Source organism: Anarhichas minor, unplaced genomic scaffold (assembly GCF_050575085.1).
Source record: "Anarhichas minor isolate MPS153535 unplaced genomic scaffold, ASM5057508v1 ptg000016l, whole genome shotgun sequence".
NCBI lineage: Eukaryota > Metazoa > Chordata > Actinopteri > Perciformes > Anarhichadidae > Anarhichas > Anarhichas minor.
In genome coordinates this window covers 3,273,943-3,293,810 of record NW_027466462.1, presented here as the reverse complement: position 1 = coordinate 3,293,810, position 19,868 = coordinate 3,273,943, and the positions used below count along the sequence as shown (strand labels likewise).

General features: G+C 43.0%; 2 protein-coding genes across 2 annotated transcripts; both read left to right on the top strand.

The window, feature by feature from the left end:
* Positions 1-2,334: 2,334 nt before the first annotated feature.
* Positions 2,335-9,737, top strand: LOC142950623 (E3 ubiquitin-protein ligase TRIM21-like). Its single transcript, XM_076092185.1, has 7 exons — positions 2,335-2,340; positions 5,900-6,508; positions 6,861-6,956; positions 7,642-7,875; positions 8,096-8,243; positions 8,963-8,989; positions 9,118-9,737. Exons 1-7 carry the CDS (start codon positions 2,335-2,337, stop codon positions 9,663-9,665), a joined length of 1,668 nt encoding a protein of 555 aa, XP_075948300.1. The 3' UTR covers positions 9,666-9,737.
* Positions 9,738-10,620: 883 nt separating this feature from the next.
* Positions 10,621-18,557, top strand: btr12 (bloodthirsty-related gene family, member 12). The gene is made up of 9 exons (XM_076092184.1): positions 10,621-10,636; positions 10,734-10,769; positions 11,702-12,192; positions 12,435-12,626; positions 12,835-12,930; positions 14,637-14,870; positions 15,794-15,941; positions 16,599-16,625; positions 17,157-18,557. Exons 1-9 carry the CDS (start codon positions 10,621-10,623, stop codon positions 17,693-17,695), a joined length of 1,779 nt encoding a protein of 592 aa, XP_075948299.1. The 3' UTR covers positions 17,696-18,557.
* The last annotated feature ends 1,311 nt before the right edge of the window (positions 18,558-19,868 follow it).

Below are 19,868 nucleotides of genomic sequence, written 5' to 3'. Positions count from 1 at the left end.
TGCTTGGAGATATATTGTTCAGATGAGAAATAACGAAATGAGAACAGTTGCCGGGGATGTTGAGATAATTCAGCTTTTAGTTGCCCTCCGCCTGAATTGCTTTGATCTTTGTATTTCACCACTCATCTTCAAAAAGAAGCCCTGCAGCAAGAAAGAACCATTGTTTTCAACAGCCTTGGTTTTTGACTCCGTAATATCAAGGCTGGGATTTCACATGTTTATTGAACCACATGATCTTTAGCCTCAAAATGTCTCATGTGATCACATGACGATAAGGCATGCTGCCTGCCTTTTTGTCCTCCGTGGCTCCTCAGTGTCTTTATTAAGACAAACGCGGGGAATATTTCAAATCACGACGAGGAGAGACGAGATCGGACGCGACGGCACCAGATCAGATCGCATCTGAAGGGAGAGAGGTTAACGTTGCTCTCAGCTGCAGTGCCTTGCTTCGCTGTTTAAGCCGTTTAAAGCAGAATGGGGTTTAAAGAAAATCCTACATTGGCCCCGATTGCACATGCTTTCATGTCTCAGTTACATTCAAGAAATACATATGAGTCGGACGGGCAACAAAGGCCATGTGATGCATGAAAGGTATTACCTGAAACGGATGTGATACAGATATTACAGTGAAAGAATTCACTGGAGGAAGATTCACTTCCCCCATCCAGGGACCACACACACACACACACACACACACACACACACACACACCACAACAGGCAGGAGCTGGTACATACAGTCACACATTTCATTTTTAAATGATTAAAAGAAGAAAAAAAAGTGTTTGGCTAAAAATAAAATTCTTTCTGGCGGCAGCAGAGAAAATGTGGATCAATTAACCACACTGGGACTGCTTCATGTAGATGATGGGTCAACATCAAGACAATCAATTCATTGATGCTTCGGAAAACAAGATTCAGCTCAGCGAGGGTGTACTTAGGCACAGCAATACTTTGAGCTATAAATGCTAACATCAGCAGGCTAATAGATTATAGGCAGATGCTCAGAGTATAATATGGTAGTATGTTACATAGCCCTTTTAATACCCTTTGGGCTTTTTTGCAGGCGCCTCTTGTCACCAATATCACTGATGCTCGGTAGATGGGTACCAATGATGAAAGAGAAATGTTCTGTTTGCCCCTAAAGTTCACTGTAAACAGGTTATTTCTTCAAGCCTGAATACGCCACATAGTGTATGAATACACCTATTGTAAGTCGCTTTGGATAAAAGCATCTGCTAAATGACTGTAATGTAATGTGCTTTTGAACCAAGCTTGCCGTTTCCAGTCTTTTTGCTAAGCTACGCTAACAGGCCGCTGGCTGTTCACATTTGCTCCGATACAGCCCTGACTCCTTTTTAACTTGCAGTGGCAAATTCATTTGTCTAATTCAGATACAATGTTGGATACATTAAATATCCATCTTCAGGGGTTCAAATGTTTTTTATCCACTTCAGAAGCAAAAATAGAGCAAGTGCAACTATGTTATCTATGTCTAAATGACTTAAATTCATGCATTTATGGATTTGCTTAGTGTGGTTGAGTCAATTATTATTCAATAGGCATGAGCCAATGATGCACTCGGATCACTTGTTAATGATTTTGGTGCTGATGTAATTTGCATGTTATGTCACTGATGATCAATCTGCACCAATTACTCTTACACAACCATTCAGCAGCCGCAGGGTTCAGTGTTCAGAAACCTTCCAGTTGCAGGCCCGTCCACCTGCTCTGCTTTAGTGCCCTTGAGCATGACACACCATACCATGGGGCGCCTGATCTCACTTCCCCTTACAAGCCCGAACAGAATAACCCAACTGGGGGATTAATATACTGCCTCACAGTGTTATTAGGAGTGCTAATGCAACACGCTTGCCGGTTAACTCCATTGAGAAAACGCCACAAGATCAGATCAAGGCGGCATCATTTCAGCTTTGGGTTTTGTCCTCCGGTTGCCGGGGCACAGCGAAGGTTATCAGTAACATAGAGAGTGTGACACTATCCGCACTGACTATCTGTCATGCTCACTAGCGCTACCGAATCCCCTGGAGGAGGTGAGAGCACTGATACCCTCTCTGAGAAACCAGAGAGCATAGGGAGGGAGGCGGAGGATGACACAGAGGAGTGGGGGGGGGGGGGGGACGCAGAGGAAGCAACATGCTGAGATGTGAGGAAACTATGCAGAGCGAGCTTATTGGTTTTTCTTCTGCGTCTGAGAGGGAAGCTGCGGAAGAGAGAAAAGCCAGTGCATAACCTGAAGCTACATTTTCTGGAGAAAGACCTATACGCAGGCTCTCTCAAGAGTTCTTCACATTATAACACGAGAGAGAAAGAGATGGAGGTACGATATTGAGAGTGAGATGTGTGTAGAGAAGAAAAAGGGGGTTGAGACAGGAAAGACCCAGTGCAGTGTAGCTGCCAGCAGAGACTAGTGCTGGATTGCAGGGAAGGGGAGAAACTACAGGAAGCAACGGAGAGAATAAGAGAAGGGTATAGTGTCTATTTATAAACCTGAAAGAGAGGCTTTGGATTGGGTTATGGAAAACCAAAAACAGACAGAAAGAACAAAAGGGGAGTAAAAAAAAAGAAAGAAAGACAGATGTGTGAAAAAGAGCTGGAGCTGCTGGTGGACAGAGAGAGGGAGAGAAAGGGGGAGAGAAAGGGGGGGAGGAGGGAGGAATACATTTACCTTGACTGACACTGCGACAGGGAGAGAAAGCAGAATCCCCACTCGAAGAAACTGTAGCTCCACTACATCATGCGACACAATCTCTGCAGTGGGTTTATCTGTGGGGCTACACTGAATATTATAGCATGCATGCACAGATGCATGCATGCACAGATGCACGTGCACAGATGCACACACACACACACACACACACACACACACACACACACACACACACACACAGCAGCAATCATAGCCGATGCAAGGTTGTGGTTGCACTTGCAGGTAAGACTGACGGTTCAAACACAGATTTACAGCAATAATAAAAATTGTAATAACAAAAAGTTATTTCTTTTGGGGCAAGTTGTGAGAGGTACTAAAATGAAATTCAACTATTAAAAAAGACAGAAGCACAGTTTCTCAATAGGAACTGAGGGAAATGAAAACGTGTAAGAGAATCAATAACACGCAACAGATAGAGAGAGAGATGCAGGAGGTGAGGAGGATCGATAACATCTCAAAGACCCAGACGCGGCCTTCTTTTTGGAACAGGACCCCCCCCCCCCCTCTGTAATGTCTCACTGAACGAGAATGATCGATGCCGTCAATAAACTGCAGTGCAAAGACATCGGTCTTCGCGAGAGCTCGGATGGGTGGTGGATTTGAGCGTCATCATTCAAAGTTGGCGTCCAGAATCATAAGAAAATGACATTAACTGCACCGGGTTCGACAGTGATCACTTTTGGAGGTTTTCAGCCTGTTCTACGGGTTGTGCTCACACGTTGCCATGGACGACAGCATCACTGTGCATGCATAGGGTAAAAAATGCAACATGACTGTAACGTGTCTGTGGAGCCGGTGTCCCCCCATTGGCAGCCCGAGGCCGCCCACTAGTGGTGGAGATGAAGGACTGCAGCTTCCAACACATGCTGCAGTCTGCATTGCACTGAAAAAAAAGAACATTTGAAGGGCAATAAAATAAATATTTTATATAATCATGCACATGGGTGGATTATAAGACAATGGGATGCTGGGTAAAGACATGCAAAAGGCCCTGACACCTCTCCTACATGAGCAAGACGCAGACTTTATCGTTGTTTAGCCTCTTTTTGTCGTTTTGTGTTGCTTTGTAGTGACTACGCATCTCTTTTTCGGTTTTGTGTATCTTTGTAGTCATTTTGTGGCTCTGTTTTTGTTATGCCCCTTTTCAGAGTTGTTGAGTCACTTTGTGGGCTCTTGTGTCCCTTTGCAGTTGCATCGGTCTATTTCTAGTCTTTTCGTGTCTCTTTGTAGTCGTTTTATGTTTCTCTGTGGTAATTTTGACTATCTTCCTGATTGTTATGTCCCTTTTCATCACTTGTGTGTCAGTGTGTGGCCTCTCGTGTCTCTCTGCAGTTGTTTTGCATCTCTTTGTAGTCATGTATACTTTGTAGTCATGTATACGTTTATTTTTAGTCTCTTCCTGGTTGGTACTTATCTCATTGGGTGACATTTTGTTGATGAAGGTCAGGGGGGCCCCTGACATTTTGGGCTAGACCTGTTCAGTAGTCCATCCATGATCATTCAGTGTTGTAATGTGGGCCATCTAGAGCACCCTTGGACTATTATTAATGATACAAAGCTGCATGGTTCTAGGGATGGCGCTCTGTCAGTCGTACTGAAATATCTCAGCAACTATTGGATGGATTGACATGTTATTTTGTGCAGACATTCTTGTCTCCCTCAGGCTGAATTGCAATAACTTTGGTGGGCAACACCGACTTCATCTAGTGCCACCATCGAGTCAGAATTGAGATCTGTCCCCGTGGTCTTTGGGCTGCTAGGGTTAGGGGGGCCCAAGCATACCATTGTCATGGACAGAGAGCATTACACCATCAAGAAGACATGAAACAAGTTTACAAGTGATGGTTGTGTTTGTAAAAAATAAATACATGTGCTTTCTTCAGGCTGATCAATCACTCAAAGAAACCCCGTCAACAACACTTCTAAACTCTGGAGGAAGGATATTCAGAGTGTTCCACGCCGCACAGAACAGCTCCTATTTATCAGCTCTGCACACCTGCCTTAACTCATGCACACACCTGTTAGTGGGTTGCCTTGATTAATCCCCCACTCTCCACACCTGAGAGTCTCATTCACACAAAGACACGCTCCCAAATAACTTCATACTGCACACTAATTCTATACATAAACTACACACTAACAGTCACAGTATACTGTGCACTTGGGTAAAAAAAATGACCACATTTAGTGTGCCGTTAATCCGGTTTGAGTTTTTTTTTTTTAAAGAACTTTGTCATAGCTTGTCTAGTTTATAAAGCCCCCCGAGACAGTTTTGAATTATTGGAATTAACATGACTTCATGCGGAGCAGCTTTGAGGTTGGCTTACATCATTCTGAACAGACGAGGAAGTGACTGTCGATAACTGGAAACCTCACCGCCCAGGAAAGTACAAACTCCCCCAACAAAACTATTTAAAAGCCTCAAGGGGAGGTGGAAAATTATTCGTTGCATGAAAAATAAAAACACCAATCGCAGATCGTGTTTCAGCAGTTGCACCCAGTGGTCCAGATAGGATTAAAGATCATACCTGAACGAACAGCCGAGAGACAAGCAGGTATGTCTTGATATCTAATAATGTAGCCTATGAGTGGGATGTGGGCTTTGCATTTTCGTTCTGTAGGCTGTAAAAGATAAGGATAATGTATTGGATTTGTAAGAGATTCTTGCAATTTATGACAGATAATTGCGTAGGATAATTCAGACACTTCTATGGTAGAATGCTGCAGGTTCACTTTTCATTGCTCTGTACGGAAACGTCAACGTCTAACCAACAACCACTTCGTTCATGACAATTCTGGGCTCAAACGTGCACTCAAGTGCCAGGTGGGTTTTAGAAATCCCGCATAATGTTTCTGCCAAAGTTGGTCATATTTCAAAGGGTATCAAACCTAAAAATGTTATCGCAACACATTCTTTTGCACCGACCACCAAAATATTTCCTCCTACTACCATCATTTGCGCTTCCTTAGTGTGTAGAAGTCTATTTTTAACTCGTCCCTCAACATTAAACCTGTTGAGGGATGAGAGTGATTTCCTCATACCAAGGTGAATGTGTCAGACTTTCTTTGATATGAAAGGTGTAGCACTTAGAGGAATCTACTGGCAGATATGGAATATATTATTAAATATGTTGTCTACAGTAGCCCAGTTTCTGTTTGTTGCTGTCAGTTATTGAGAATAGGTTTCACTCTGGTTCCAGACATGGCCCACCCGCTGGACAACCAACGCTTCCGTTGTTCCGTGTGTCTGGAGCCTTACACTGACCCAGTCTCGACTCCGTGTGGACACAACTTCTGCAAGCTCTGCATCGAAAAGTGCTGGAACGGCCCTGAGACGTCTCTCTGTCCCGTGTGCAAGGAACCGTTTCACAAGAGACCTGAGCTGCAGGTCAACAACTCCTTCCGAGAGTTTGTCGATCACCATAAAAACACAAATGCAGGCTCAGTGAGGGGCGGTAAAGCCCGCGAGGCCAAAGCCGGTGAAGTGGCCTGTGATGTCTGCACGGGTGTGAAAGTAAAGGCCACAAAGTCCTGCCTGGTGTGTATGGCGTCTTACTGTGAGAGTCACCTGGAGCCTCACACGACAGCAGCAGCCCTGAGCAGACATAAGCTGATTCAACCAGTTAGGAACCTAGAAGACAGGATATGTACGAATCATGAGAAGATCCTGGAGCTGTTTTGTAAGCAGGAGGATAAGTTCATATGTCGGATTTGTGCTCAGACCGACCACAGAGGGCACACAGTTGTGACGGCAGACGCTGCGTCGCAGCAAAAAATGGTAATAAAACACGGTTTCATATTTTGTTACTTTGGTTTTTGTGCAGAAAAAAACCGTACAGCTCATAGTTAAAGGTTTGCAGTTTCTTGCAGCAACTCATGGCAGCAACCTTTAACTGAGCGCTATAGTTAAGGTTACCTAATTATACCATTTGATCATTTCACTGTCTTACAGCTGTGGTATTGTTGCTTACGTTGATAATGATAGGGTGAAAAGAGTGCATCACAGCATAACAAATAAAAACCATTTAAAGGCTTTATAAGGTGTGGTAGTGTGTGTGTAAACTAAATGCATGTGTTTACTCTAGATAGAAGTGTTTCTACTGCAACTAATGTTTTCATTTCCCTCCCAGACTCAGAGTAAGAGGAAAGAGAGAGAAGTGGAGCTGATGATACAGGATCGGAAAAAAAGGATCGAAGAAATCAATTATTCAAAGAAACAAACAGAGGTGAGTTCAAAGTCAACACACCGTCAGAAGGTTCCTAAACCCTGTGGGACAGACAGTCCGAGTGTTACAGGCAGCACAGACCAGCTCCTATTCATCAGCTCTGCACACCTTAACTCAAGCGCACACCTGTTAGTGATCAGCCTTGATTAATCCCCCACTCGCCACACCTGAGAGTCTCATTCACACAAAGAAACGCTCCCAAATAAACATGTGCTTCCTTTCAAAATGAACATGGAGCAGCCTGAAATGTTAAATACATAAAAAAAATGACTGAAATTATGACTGAAATTATGTTTTTTTTTATTTGTATTTAACACAATATATACATTTATACACTGGAGCCTCATTTATATGCTTACCAGTTTATTTTTCTGGATAACATCAAGAAAAACTCTTCAACTGGCATTCATTTCTTTCATGATTTTTCCTCCCAGTTCAATTGATCATAAACATTTTGATAATTCCATCTACATATTTGTGCTTAGATTTTAACCTAACTCTTTCATTAAACTTTTGTTAATAAATTGCATTCACTTTAATATCAATGGTGGAAGATGTTTTCTTATTTTTTGACCACATGGTAGAATAAATCCGACACACAACTCCTAGCTTGTCCTGTACAATGTGATCATACACGTCCACTGTTTATATACAAGTTTAAATGATGACATGTTTTGACTTTTAGGAGAATGCAAAGAAAGAAATGGCGGCGAGTGTTCAGGTGTTCATGTCTGTGATGGAGTCAATCCAGGACACCCACACACAGCTCGTAGAAAAGATGGAGGCGAGAAATGATGCCGAACAGAAGAGGTTTGAAGAGCTCATCAAAGAGCTGAGGCGGGAAATCGACGAACTGGAGAAGAAAAGTGTTGAGCTGCAGCAGCTCCCGCACATTGAAGACCATATCACGCTCCTGGAGGTCGGTGCAGGAATCATCTTCTGTAATAATCGTATATAATCATATAAGTAGCTATGTATTGATTATACATAAGCATGCTAACACAACAACATTAAAAACTGTTGGATGTTAAACATGCTCTCGTTTAGCATGTAGCATGTTAGCGTATACGCTTGATAGTTGCAGCATGATCACAAGTTAACAGCCAATGACAACATTGTTTCTGTTTCCCATTCAACAGGCATTCAACAACGCCTACAGGCTCCCATCAACCAAGGACTGGACGAGCATCCCCGTTAATGAAGTGGATTTCTTGGGCTACATACGGACGTCTTTGATCGAGGCAAGAGAGTTCATCGACCTGGAAATTAGAGAACAGTCAGCCAACGGTAAGACGAACATCTAAGAGCCTTCCATCAGGAATTGTTACGTATCCATCGAATCAAACGACACATTTATTACTCAGGTGGTTGATTTGGTCGCTTATCCTTTTAGGCAATATCTTACTGTTTTCTACTTTAATTGATGTATTTTAATGACAGTTGTTTCTTCTGGATAATTTATGTGATTCACACTTCTTGTATTTGACTTTTTTATGTATTCGATGCCAAATGTGCCTGTGAACGATATTTATCCTGATGTTTTTGCCATAATTGTTCCCTAAACCGTATCACACAGCTCTGCTCTGATTGGTCCACTCTGGGAGTAGATCGACTTTCAATCACACAGATCACGAGCACCAGAGTGATGAATGTGTTTGTGTCACTTCTTCGTTAGCGGAGTGCGGCGCTGATACTTTGTCTGACTTTTGCCTTCAGTTTGTGTTTCCAACCGAGTTTTTGGATGTGCCTTCCCTGCACTCTGTTTAAAATGTCAACATTAGAAATGAATAAATGATTGATCGCATTTGTTGCTAAACATATCTGACTCTGTCTGATGAGCGGAACGTTGCTTGATGAAAACACATTGAAAAAACAATGATAAACTATGTTGTCACTAAAGATGAGTTAGTCACTTAAAGGTGATTTGATGAATTGAGCTGTCACTCATCATTGAACACATTAATAGCATCATGTATCACTTTACTAATTAAGATCTTCCCCCGCAGAGCTTAAGAAAGTGCAGACATTTGCAGGTTTGTCACCTCTTACTTTTAAATTGGATGTTTTTTTTAATATAAATTCAACATAAAATCTTTTGAGACCTTAGAGTTAAGATTGTCATTAATATCTAATCCTCACATCTGGTCGTCTACTCTAACAGAGGACATCACCATCGACCCCGACACCGCAGGGCCCTGGCTCACCGTCTCTGAAGACGGCAAAGAAGTCAGGCAGTCTGCAAAGAAGCAGAAAGTTCCAACGAGCCTGGCGAGGTTCACAGAAAACACATTTGCTGTTGGGACACGTGGTCTGAGCACGGGCAGACACTACTGGGAGGTCGGGGTGAAGGAGAAATCCAACTGGGTGCTGGGGGTCGCTTCGAACACATTGAGGAGGAGCGGACACATAACTCCCTCTCCGGAGAACGGCTTGTGGACTGTAGCTCACAGGGATGGAAGGCAGTATTTCGTGTGCGGGCAGAATCCATTCCTCTTGACGTTGTCTTCCCGTCCCCAGAGGGTGGGGGTGTTTGTGGATTACGAGGAGAGCCGGGTGGCCTTCTTCGACGCGGAGGCCAAGACTCTCATCTTCACCTTCACTAAGTGCAACTTTACGGGCAAAGTTTACCCCATATTTGATCCGTGTTTGGCGATAGCAAAGAAAGAGGCTGCTCCTCTGAAACTTATGACGGTGTACTTTACAAGATGAAAAAGTGATCGTGCAGGAATCAATATGTAATCAGAAATAGACATTTAAAGTTGAGTTATTGCATGTTTTATCCATGAGCAGCTGGTGTTTATGTTTTATTTCCATAGACCGGATTTTGGTCACATTGACATATTTCCAGCTATAATGAGCTGTTATAATAGACCGTTTACTAAAGGCATTATGACAAATGTAGACATTTAGATTTGAAGCCGTTGCAACACAAATTGATTCACAAATATAACTGAAACATAAAGGGAGTTTAGTTTTAGGTATTGTTGGATTTTTGTGTCATATTTTGTGAATATTGTGTATGTGGGGTTGCATGTTTCCTGGTAGTTTTAACTGCCTTTTACATGCAAAGTCATTTCACATAATTTCTGGTGTTTTGTGAGTGGTTTGTTTTGCCTTTTATTTGTCCCACTGATTCCATCGATCTGTGTGATTTTAATATATATATATATATATATATATATATATATATATACCTTTTAAAACAAACAAAGAATTTGTCTTAAATTTTATGTAAAATGTACAGTTGTAAATGTAAAATTCATGAATATTACCAGAGTGACTACAAGTAATCAACACATGGTGCTGTTTATTATTTCAATTTAAAATAAAAATGAACCCGATAATCACACATTACCCAAGAAGAATAAGTGATACGCGTTTTCTTTCACATCAAGACGCTAATATCAGTGACACTCATCAGTCATAAATAAGGTGAGTAAAGGGAATTATGACCCCGTACACATTGAACATCTAGAAACAGCAGAAACTACAACTGCTATCTTATTTCCACACCAGCCATTAAGCTTAAACCCACTGATACTTGTCAGTCTTTACAGGGAGAGACCTGGAGTAAGAACAGCACAGGACGTCCTGGCATTTCAGGCTGTTTCTATATCTGCAGCGCAGAGTCGTTGAAATCAGAGTGTGATAACAAAGGGAGGGCATGTGTGAACATTCGGGTGTGTCACACCGGGAGTGGGAGGGCCACTTCAAGTTTCAGGAAGAGTGCAGCACCTGTCGGTGTGTGTGATTCACAGCAGAGTGCGTGAAGTGAAGGACTGCAGTGTTTCACGTCAGAGGAAAACATGCAGAGTAAGTTCTAACTTTATCTCACATTAATATCAGTGGCTACCTCTTCTTTTGACTGTAGGACATGATGTGTTTAGTTGAGAACAGTTGTCTGTGTAGTGTGCCACATATGTGTAGTAGAAGAGTGGCAAACAGACAGTGTGAAACAAAGTTATTTACATTAAAACAGTGTCATAAATTAATGACAACTTACAGCCGAGCGATGTGTTTGTTTGCCTCGGACAACATGTTATTTTACTTAATGTCCTGAAATGATGCTACACTAGCTGATATGTTTACATTTATGAATAATCATGTGATATCTTGTCCTTTTGCGTTAAATGAAAAACGAGCCATTTAAGCTTGATTAAAGATGCCAAAAGCAATGGTAGCATTGGTTGTTTGGGGTAAAGTTCCGGAGGGAGTTGTGTTTTCTTGTAAACCTGAAGCAGTACGCTGCTGTGAGGTAGACGGTCCTGAGTTTCTGCATTCCTCAGATAGTTTCACACCTCTCTGGACACAGTGACGCTGTTAAATACACTTCCCGCTCGTGTGAACAGACTTTGTGTTCCCGCTGGTGCTCAATACCCCCCCTCTTCTCCTCTGTGACTCTTTATGACCTAATTGTAGCGCCAAAGGAACTGCAGCAGATTGTAGCTGTGCACACACTGACCTTTGACCCTTTAGTCAGACACAAACACCACATATCCTCAGCCCTTTTTCTCTCGCAGTAAAACAAAGTGTTTTTACTTTAATTCATGCTTTCCTCACATCAACTGTTTGTCAGTGTCACCGTTGTGCTTCGCCCTCAAAATGTCTGTTTTGCGCAAACAATAACCTGGTTTTAGTAATATATGAAATCATGTTTTTCTAAATCAACGTCTACATGGCTCGTCACCCTGCCATGACTTGTGCATCTGATCTATACCGTGTGTCTCCTTCCCTCTTTCTTCCAGGCATAAGCTCTCCAGGAGGCGGTGTCCTCTCTGAGGACCAGTTCACCTGCTCCATCTGTCTAGAGGTGTTCGTGGAGCCCATCTCCACGCCGTGCGGCCACAGCTTCTGCAAGGCCTGCCTGCAGGGCTACTGGAACCACAGCAAGAAGTTCCTGTGCCCCATGTGCAAGAAGAGCTACCACAAGAGGCCCGAGATGAGCGTCAACAGGGTCCTGGCGGAAATCTCCTCCCAGTTCCAGGGGCTGTTGCTGGCCGAAGGAGCTGGAGGGGCCGTGGGAGCCTCGGGAGCCGGTGGAGCCTCACGGGGGTCCACACTGAACCTTAGCTCAGCTACGAGCCACGGGGGCTCCCAAGGGTCCGACAACGGGGAGTTCGCCCGGGCTGGGGAGGTTCCCTGTGATGCCTGCATCGGAAGGAAGGTGAAGGCCCTCAAGTCTTGTGTGAACTGCCCTGGATCGTTCTGTGAGGCCCACCTCAGACATCATAGAAAGGTCAGTTTGTACTCTTCTTTGGGATTATTGCAAGATAATAAATATCTGTTTTCTTTCTCTTTGGCAATGCCTTTCTTTGTTGCCTTCTGTTATCATTTCATTTTGTCTTATATTGTGAAATTGTTCTACTTGATAACTGCACCATATCATTTAGATTCCTATCATTAACTCAGAGCTTCCTGGTTCAAATACCCCGCTGCCTACATTTGCTCCATTTAAATGCATGGCTCCCCTTGTCCCAGGTGAAGTCCCTGATATCCCATCGTCTGATCGAACCCACTTTCCACCTGGAGGAGAAGATCTGTAAGAAACACGAGCGTCTGCTGGAGGTCTACTGCCGCTCGGACCACGCCGCCATCTGCACGGCCTGCGCCGAGTCCACGCACAAGTCCCATGACATCGTCTCCATTGACCACGAGTGGAAGAAGAAGATGGTGGGCATTTAGGTCTTAATTTAATACAATGTATTGGTGTTCACAACTAACTTTCTGATTGATTGATGGGCTTGATGTGAATGGGTTGTGATTCTGTGTCCTGCCTTAAACGCACCTGATGAAAGCCTCACGGTCACGTGACTTTCATGGTCTAAAGCCGTGTGAATATTGATTTCAGTCAGCCACAATCCTGATTTTCTTCTCACAGAGTAATCTGGTTAAGAAGAAGTCGGAGGTCAAGCATTTGATCAAGGAGAGAGCCAAGAAGCTGGAGGAGATCAAACAATCCATCAAAGTCATCAAGGTGAGTCCAAAACAGATACCAACAATGTTTTTCTGACAGAGAATTGATCGCTCTCAATATCTATTATTCTAGATAGTATTGACAAATTAGATAATACATCACAGGATGACACTGACGGACCAATATCCAATTGTTATTTTCAGTCTTATAGTTTAGATTGAATCAGCACTTTGTGCCATTTTGAACATGCACGTCATGTGTTTTGATCCGGCAGGCTGTTGTGCTTTCCCTCACCTAGTGCATGTTAAATATTTGCCCAGTCTGCTCTCGTGTAAAGCTTTATTTGCTCTCTGATCCGGGCAAAGCACGTGAGCGGGCCGATTTCTCGAGCAGGAACACACATCTGCGGATGGGATGATAACTCACCCACCGCGCTGCAGATTTACCTTTTGCTTTGATGGAAAAGCAGCAACAGGTTTAGTGACGACGTTGGCCACATCTTTCTCATACCACCGCGGAAGCGAACGCAAACGTTTGTTTTTCTCTTGCGTCTACAGACTCAAATCCAGTGTCTGAGGCCGTCCGACCGGTGTGACCAGCGTTTACACGCTTACCTTTAGTTTCCCACACCCTGTCTGTGCCTACAGACTCATGACAGGAAACCCTCCCTCCAGCACCACAGATTACAACACGCAGGATTACGCTGCTTTTGTTCGTATAAATGAAAGGATCGTAATTGTAGTTGTAAAATGGCAGAAATGTTATTGAGGTTTTGAATAATTTCCCAGGTTCAGTGCTGCTCTTGATTTCCTGTTTGGTGATATTTGTATCTACTTTTGAAAAAATACAATGAGGATTAAGTTACCAGAGGGTTGAATATCAGGATGTGTGTGTGTGTGTGTGTGTGTGTGTGTGTGTGTGTTTACTGTACAAACACTCTGCACATGTGCATGACAGACTTGGAGATAAAGACAATGATGCCTCACTGGATTCTTTAAAATGTTATTCATGCATGTGAGTAAGCATAATAAACTTTATATTAATGAAAAAAAAACACAAACCTCTTTAAATTACAGTGTAGTTTTGCCTCTTTGTTGGAGAGTAGAAACATAGCTGGAAATTGGAGCTTAATATTGAAACCCATGCAGGGTGAGTTTGAGATGAGAAGCTTGGTGGTTTCCTAATGGCAGGGGAAGACCTAACCTGTTGGTCCGGTTGTACAAGCGGCAGACAGTCAATCAGGAAACAAGGCATGAAAACGAGCTGTGTCTTTACTGAAACAATTAGCTGGACTCTAATTGGTTTTGATGTTTTTATTTTAGGCCTAACCCTGTTACAGACATGGAAAACATGTGGACCTTAAGGCGTGGCGAGTTTATTTTGATCACACCCTCAACAACAAGGCAATTCAAAGTGATTTATACATAAGACGTCAAAAAAAACAACACAAGGGGATATAAAAAGACATTCATACGTAGGATTTAAAAAGAGCCAAGTAATACAACGGATTACATACAGTTGAAATTAAACATAATAAACAGGAAAGTAAATTTGTAGTCTCCAAGCCCACGCTGCGATGACATCACTGTGACATCATCAGGGTTTCTTTTCTCACACTTTAAAAAGAAGACAACTGCTTTCACAGACTGTACTTCTTCCAACCTGCCCTTAATGTGTACAGACAACTTAAATGTGTTTGAACTTGCACCTTACTAACCCCACATATTCACATTCCTCTCCATCGTGTCCCCCCCCCTCCGCTGCAGACCAGCTCTCAGAGGGAGTTGGAGGAGAGCTGGCAGGTGTACGCGGAGCTGCAGCGCCTGGTGGAGCAGAGCCAGGCGGAGCTGGTGGAGCTGATCGCCACGAGGCAGCGCGAGGCCGAGCGTCACGCTCAGGAACTGGCCCGGGGTCTGGAGAACGAGCTCAGCCAGCTGAGGAGGAAGAGCAACGAGCTGGAGGCCTACGCACAGACGCAGGACAAAGTGGTCTTCATGCAGGTAGTAATTACATGTTGGACGTCCCGCTTTTGAGTTTTGGAAGATCAAATATGTTCAGATTTAGCTGTGATTATAGAACAAATTCCAAATATGTACAAAATATATATACATTTCAGCAAAAGATGAATTTCTAAACAATAACATTTGTTACCAGAGCATCACTTGCACCACCCTCCACAAATGTCCCACTTTTCTTTCCTCCAGCTTTTGGTGCATAGCTTAAACGATCAATATTTGAAATCAAGACCGTGACCCAAGTGCGATTTTAAAAATGCATGCTGGCATATTAAGTATTACTTAATTATTCAGTCTCCCAGCGTGCAGCCTACATACACAAAACATTTAATATGCATTTAGGACAGCAAGGGAGCTAATTAGTTAAAATCCTAAAGACACTGTATCCTAGCTGCTGCTGATATTCTACCATAACAGACTTTATACTCTTATTAATAATGTTAAAAGCAGACTGGAACAATATATATTTTTTTCAGTCCTGCATGGTTGGCGGTTGCTATAAGATTTGCAACGCAACATCAAAAGCCTCCCTGAACAGAGCCAGCTGTTATGGAAGTTCCCCCTGGTGCATTTACCCTGGACTGTTTATGGAGATAAAATGTTGATTTTCCTCTCATGAAAGACGTCTTTGAAGTTCCCAGATAAGTGTGAGAGGAAGCAAAGGCCCACAGCCACACATCTTGAGAGTATATATGCAGACAAATACATTCACTGTTCTGGATCTGTAAGTCCTCTGATTTAAAGCTGCTGCTCTACTTTGATTTATACAGATACATCTGCTCACTGTCAAGATTGTTTACCCCATAGAAATCATATTTAGTGGGTTTTTTCCACTGCAAATAGTTTATTTCCCCTGAGGGATCATTCCATTTTAAATTCACTTCACCTTGCGCTCCCATTTCCTGTAGAACCTGTCGACCCTGTCCCCCCCAGCCGAGCCCACTGATTGGTCGGCGGTCAGCATCAACACTGACCTCTACCTGGGAACCATCCGCTCCTCGGTCAGCAGCCTCGTGGACAAGCTCCAGGAAGAGCTCAAGAGACTCTACGCCAAAGGTGATAAACGTTTTACTTCAATTTTATTTTGTTAAAACAACAATAACTAAACATCCATAAGCTTCACATCGTAGCACTGGATTGCATTGTTAAGTGTTCCTATTATTTTGTCCATCCCCTGTGTTAACTTGCACTGATTTGTGATGATTTGGAAAATGAAAGTCTTCCAAATGCTCATAGTGATATACTGTGTGTTTTCAAAATAAGAGTCATATTTCGGTAGCTACAATTGCACCCTCGTTGTCTTATACCAAACACACTTCCTGTGCGAAATCCAAATATAGGTCACTGTACGAGTCCTTTGAAATAGATATGTGACTCATCTTTGCAACAGCACATCCCCCCGCCCCCCCCACACACACTCACACATTTCACACATGCAAGATGGTCGGACAGATGGAGATGGTGTTGATACCACAGTTCACCACCGCCTGAAATCAATGGAGAGATGACTGACAGCAGCACATGTCTCCAGTGTTTACGGCTCTGGATGAGAGCTACATGTTTACCACCCACACGTGCCATCTGCTTCGACTTTGGCTCTTTAGAAGAATGAATTGTTGACTTGGTCTCTCTCTCTCTTTCCGTCTGTGTTCGTCTCCCCCCCCCCCCCTCTCTCTCTCTCTCTCTCTCTCTCTCTCTCTCTCTCTCTCTCAGAGCTCCGGAAGGTCCAGAACTATTCAAGTGAGTAACACTTTATATACACTTTATATTTGGTGAGCAGCACTTTGGGGACTCTTGAGAGACTTTAGAAGAAAACAGAAGTGTTTGACAATCATGAGCAGTGTGACCAAAACTCAAAATGTTCAGTTCTCCCAATAGTCCACAAGAGGACGCCCTTTCTTCACAGCACAGTCGAGCTCAATCCAGAGGTTTATAGCCAGTTAAAGAGGGTAAAGGTCACTGGCACCATTATGCAGTGTATATTCAGTTACTGTCTAGTACAATCTTGAAGGTACTTGAGTATTATCAATTTATGGTACCTTACATCTCTACTCCACTATAGCATTTCAGAAGAAAGTACTTTATCATGTGTGTTCTAAAGCTATAGTTAAGTACTTTTATTTAAGTAAAGGATCTAAGTACTTCTCCCAAAATTGTTTTGGGTGCAGTTCCGTACAAATAATCAAATAAAGAAATTAAAGGGTGAACCATAACAGGGACATCGGAAGAGTAGAAACGTCATTGATATAATGAGCCTCTTATTCTGTCCAGGTGAGGTGATCTTGGACCCTGTCACGGCCCAGAGGAACCTGGTTGTGTCCGATGACGGCCGCCAGGTGAGATACGAAGAGCGGAAGACCGTCCACTCCGAGGGCCCGAAACGCTTCAACCCCGCCCTCTTCGTCCTGGGCCGAGAGGGTCTCAGCTCCGGGCGACACTACTGGGAGGTGGACGTGGGGCGCAAGACGGCCTGGACGCTGGGCATGGCCAGCGCCTTGGCCCGCCGCAAGGGCGAGATCAAGCTGAGCCCCGAGGGCGGGTACTGGTGCCTGTGGCTGAAGAAGGCCGAGGTGAAGGCTTTGGCATCGATCCGCCTGCCTCTACTGCTGCCGTCCCAACCCATTAAAGTGGGGGTCTTCCTGGATTATGAAGGAGGCCAGATTTCGTTCTACGATGTGAAGGCGCGTCTGCATCTCTACACCTTCATGGATACCTTCAACGAGAAACTGTACCCGATCTTCAGCCCCTGTCTCCACCAGGACGGGAAGAACTCTTCGCCTCTCGTTATATCCTCCGTCAAACACACCTGAGACTGACGGTCAGTCAGCAAACATTTGACGTTTACGACATCTGTAGGTCAACTAAAATTTGCTGCAAAGTGCAGACATTTTTGAACAGCTAATTTTGTCCATTATTCGGTCTTCCTTCTCAATCATCCGGCCAACGACTTGCTTGAAAAGCCCTTTACCTCAAACACCTTTCAATATAATGAATTAAAAACAAAGCATGTCATTTTGCATATCAATACTAACCACTAAAACACATACTCATACTTTATGGGCATGTTATTGCATTTAATCAAGTAAAACCAGGCTCAGCACAAATCCTTTTAATGGCCGCCGATCGTTTCAAAGCAATACAAGGAAAGAAGTGTGCGTTTGGATCAGAGGAAACCAAAATGTGCTGTAACATGGGTGGTTCTTTATTGACTGGCCTATTACAGAGAAATATTGACAATTTGTTTACTCCAAAAGTAGCCAATAGTTCAGTCATACTGTACTGTACTTATCTCAAGTTGTATATAAAATAAATGATGTGAAGGACGAGACAGGGTTGTTCCGAGTTGAGTAATGCTCTACTTCTGGCAAGTTCCTTACTGTGTAAGTCTTTGTTATAAGGCTTTAGAAACGTTACAGATTAAAGAAATGAAGTTAAATAGATGTACTTTCACTGTCTAGATGTTTAGGCCGGCCTGGGGAACCAAATGAGAGACTTTTACATACTACAGGACTCCGATATTGTTTTTAATCAGCATTATTTTAAACTTTATAATCCAGGATTGTTTCAAGGACCATAAAAGTATGTTCTGTATTTATATATGAAATGTGTTCTTTTGTACTATCAATCTGAACTTGTTCATTAAAGATGATTCGTCACCCAACAAATAGAGAAGTTCACATGTTTTTTTTATTCTTACTCATGTTGGATTTGTCTCTAAGCTTGTTTCTAACACCAGGTGGACAAAGCTCGTTCTAAAACGAGAGGGAATCTGAGGTCGGCTTTCACACGCTGGCGAGCACCTTAACTTTAACTGCAGTAAGGGGGGCGTGCACTTCTGGTGACGTTCAGCTGGGGGGGAGGGGCCAACTTTGAATTCGATGTCACAATAAATCCTTGTTACTCTGCCTTTAAAGCTGGACTAATCAACATGTTTATGTTCACATGCTAAGCTAAGATAAACAGCTGCTTAACACTTTTTAATGCACTTTTTCCTCAATTAAAATGTCTGATAGGTCGGCTCCAGTCGGCAACTTATCACTCCAAAAATTAAAAAAATATATGACAGAACAAATAGATACAGAGCCAGAAAGTGCCAGTGTTTATGTCACTAATTTGTGACTTTTGTGAACCTCCAAACCGGTATGTCGAAGAATTATATCGAAACCTATTACAGGCCATAAAAGATCAACACTGACTGCAACTCTTAGCAGAAGTGAAACATAATGAGCTTCATCAACTTGGAACTTCTTTAGACTGCTGGTATTCTCTAATGGGTAAAGCCAGTCGTGCTGTGAGGGCCTTGGCCAGGGGGTATAAATCTGTATCTGGGGTAAAAGGAGAGGGAGGGAGGGGGTATATTTTGGGTCTTAGGTGTGTGTGTGTGTGTGTGTGTTAGAGGGGGGTAGTTGGAGGTGGCAGTGGTTACAGCCCGTCTCATGTGTCAGTGCACAGCAGAGCATTGAGGCAGCTGCTCTCTGGTGAGTGTCCCCATGTCTCTGCTTTCCTGTCGTCTCCTGCGTTTTCATGTCTTTACCGTAACATCTGCTTCTCTGTGCACCAGTATGTCTCTCAGGGGAGTGTTGGTTGTATTTGCATTTATTACAGTTTGGCTGCTTAAGAGCTGTGATCGAAGAAAAGGATTTTTAAAAATATTTTTATGTTGAACTCAGTTTGAAAAAATGAGTTAAATTGAGCTATAAGTTTGTAGTCTTTGAGGCATGAGCTGTTTGTATGTCAAAATATCAAAAAATCCTGATTAAGAGCAGGGGAAGCACTGCAAGACAAGTCACTGACTAGAGCAATATTTTTGGAAAGATGTTAATCCCGTCTGCTTTGAAGCAGAGAGCTGCTTGTGTTAAAAGTCAAACTCACTGACACGTTGCCTTTAAAGTAATCAAACAACACGATATATTTAGCTCAAGTAAAGACCAAACGTCTTCTTTAAAAAGATCCAGAATGTTTGTAACAACGCAAAATCAATTG

Coding starts and splice junctions, on each gene's coding strand:
- LOC142950623 (XM_076092185.1), top strand. Junction 6,509..6,860: donor CTGCGTCGCAGCAAAAAATG/GTAATAAAACAC, acceptor TTTCCCTCCCAG/ACTCAGAGTAAGAGGAAAGA. Junction 7,876..8,095: donor ACCATATCACGCTCCTGGAG/GTCGGTGCAGGA, acceptor CCCATTCAACAG/GCATTCAACAACGCCTACAG.
- btr12 (XM_076092184.1), top strand. Junction 10,770..11,701: donor GTCAGAGGAAAACATGCAGA/GTAAGTTCTAAC, acceptor TCTTTCTTCCAG/GCATAAGCTCTCCAGGAGGC. Junction 12,931..14,636: donor AATCCATCAAAGTCATCAAG/GTGAGTCCAAAA, acceptor CCTCCGCTGCAG/ACCAGCTCTCAGAGGGAGTT.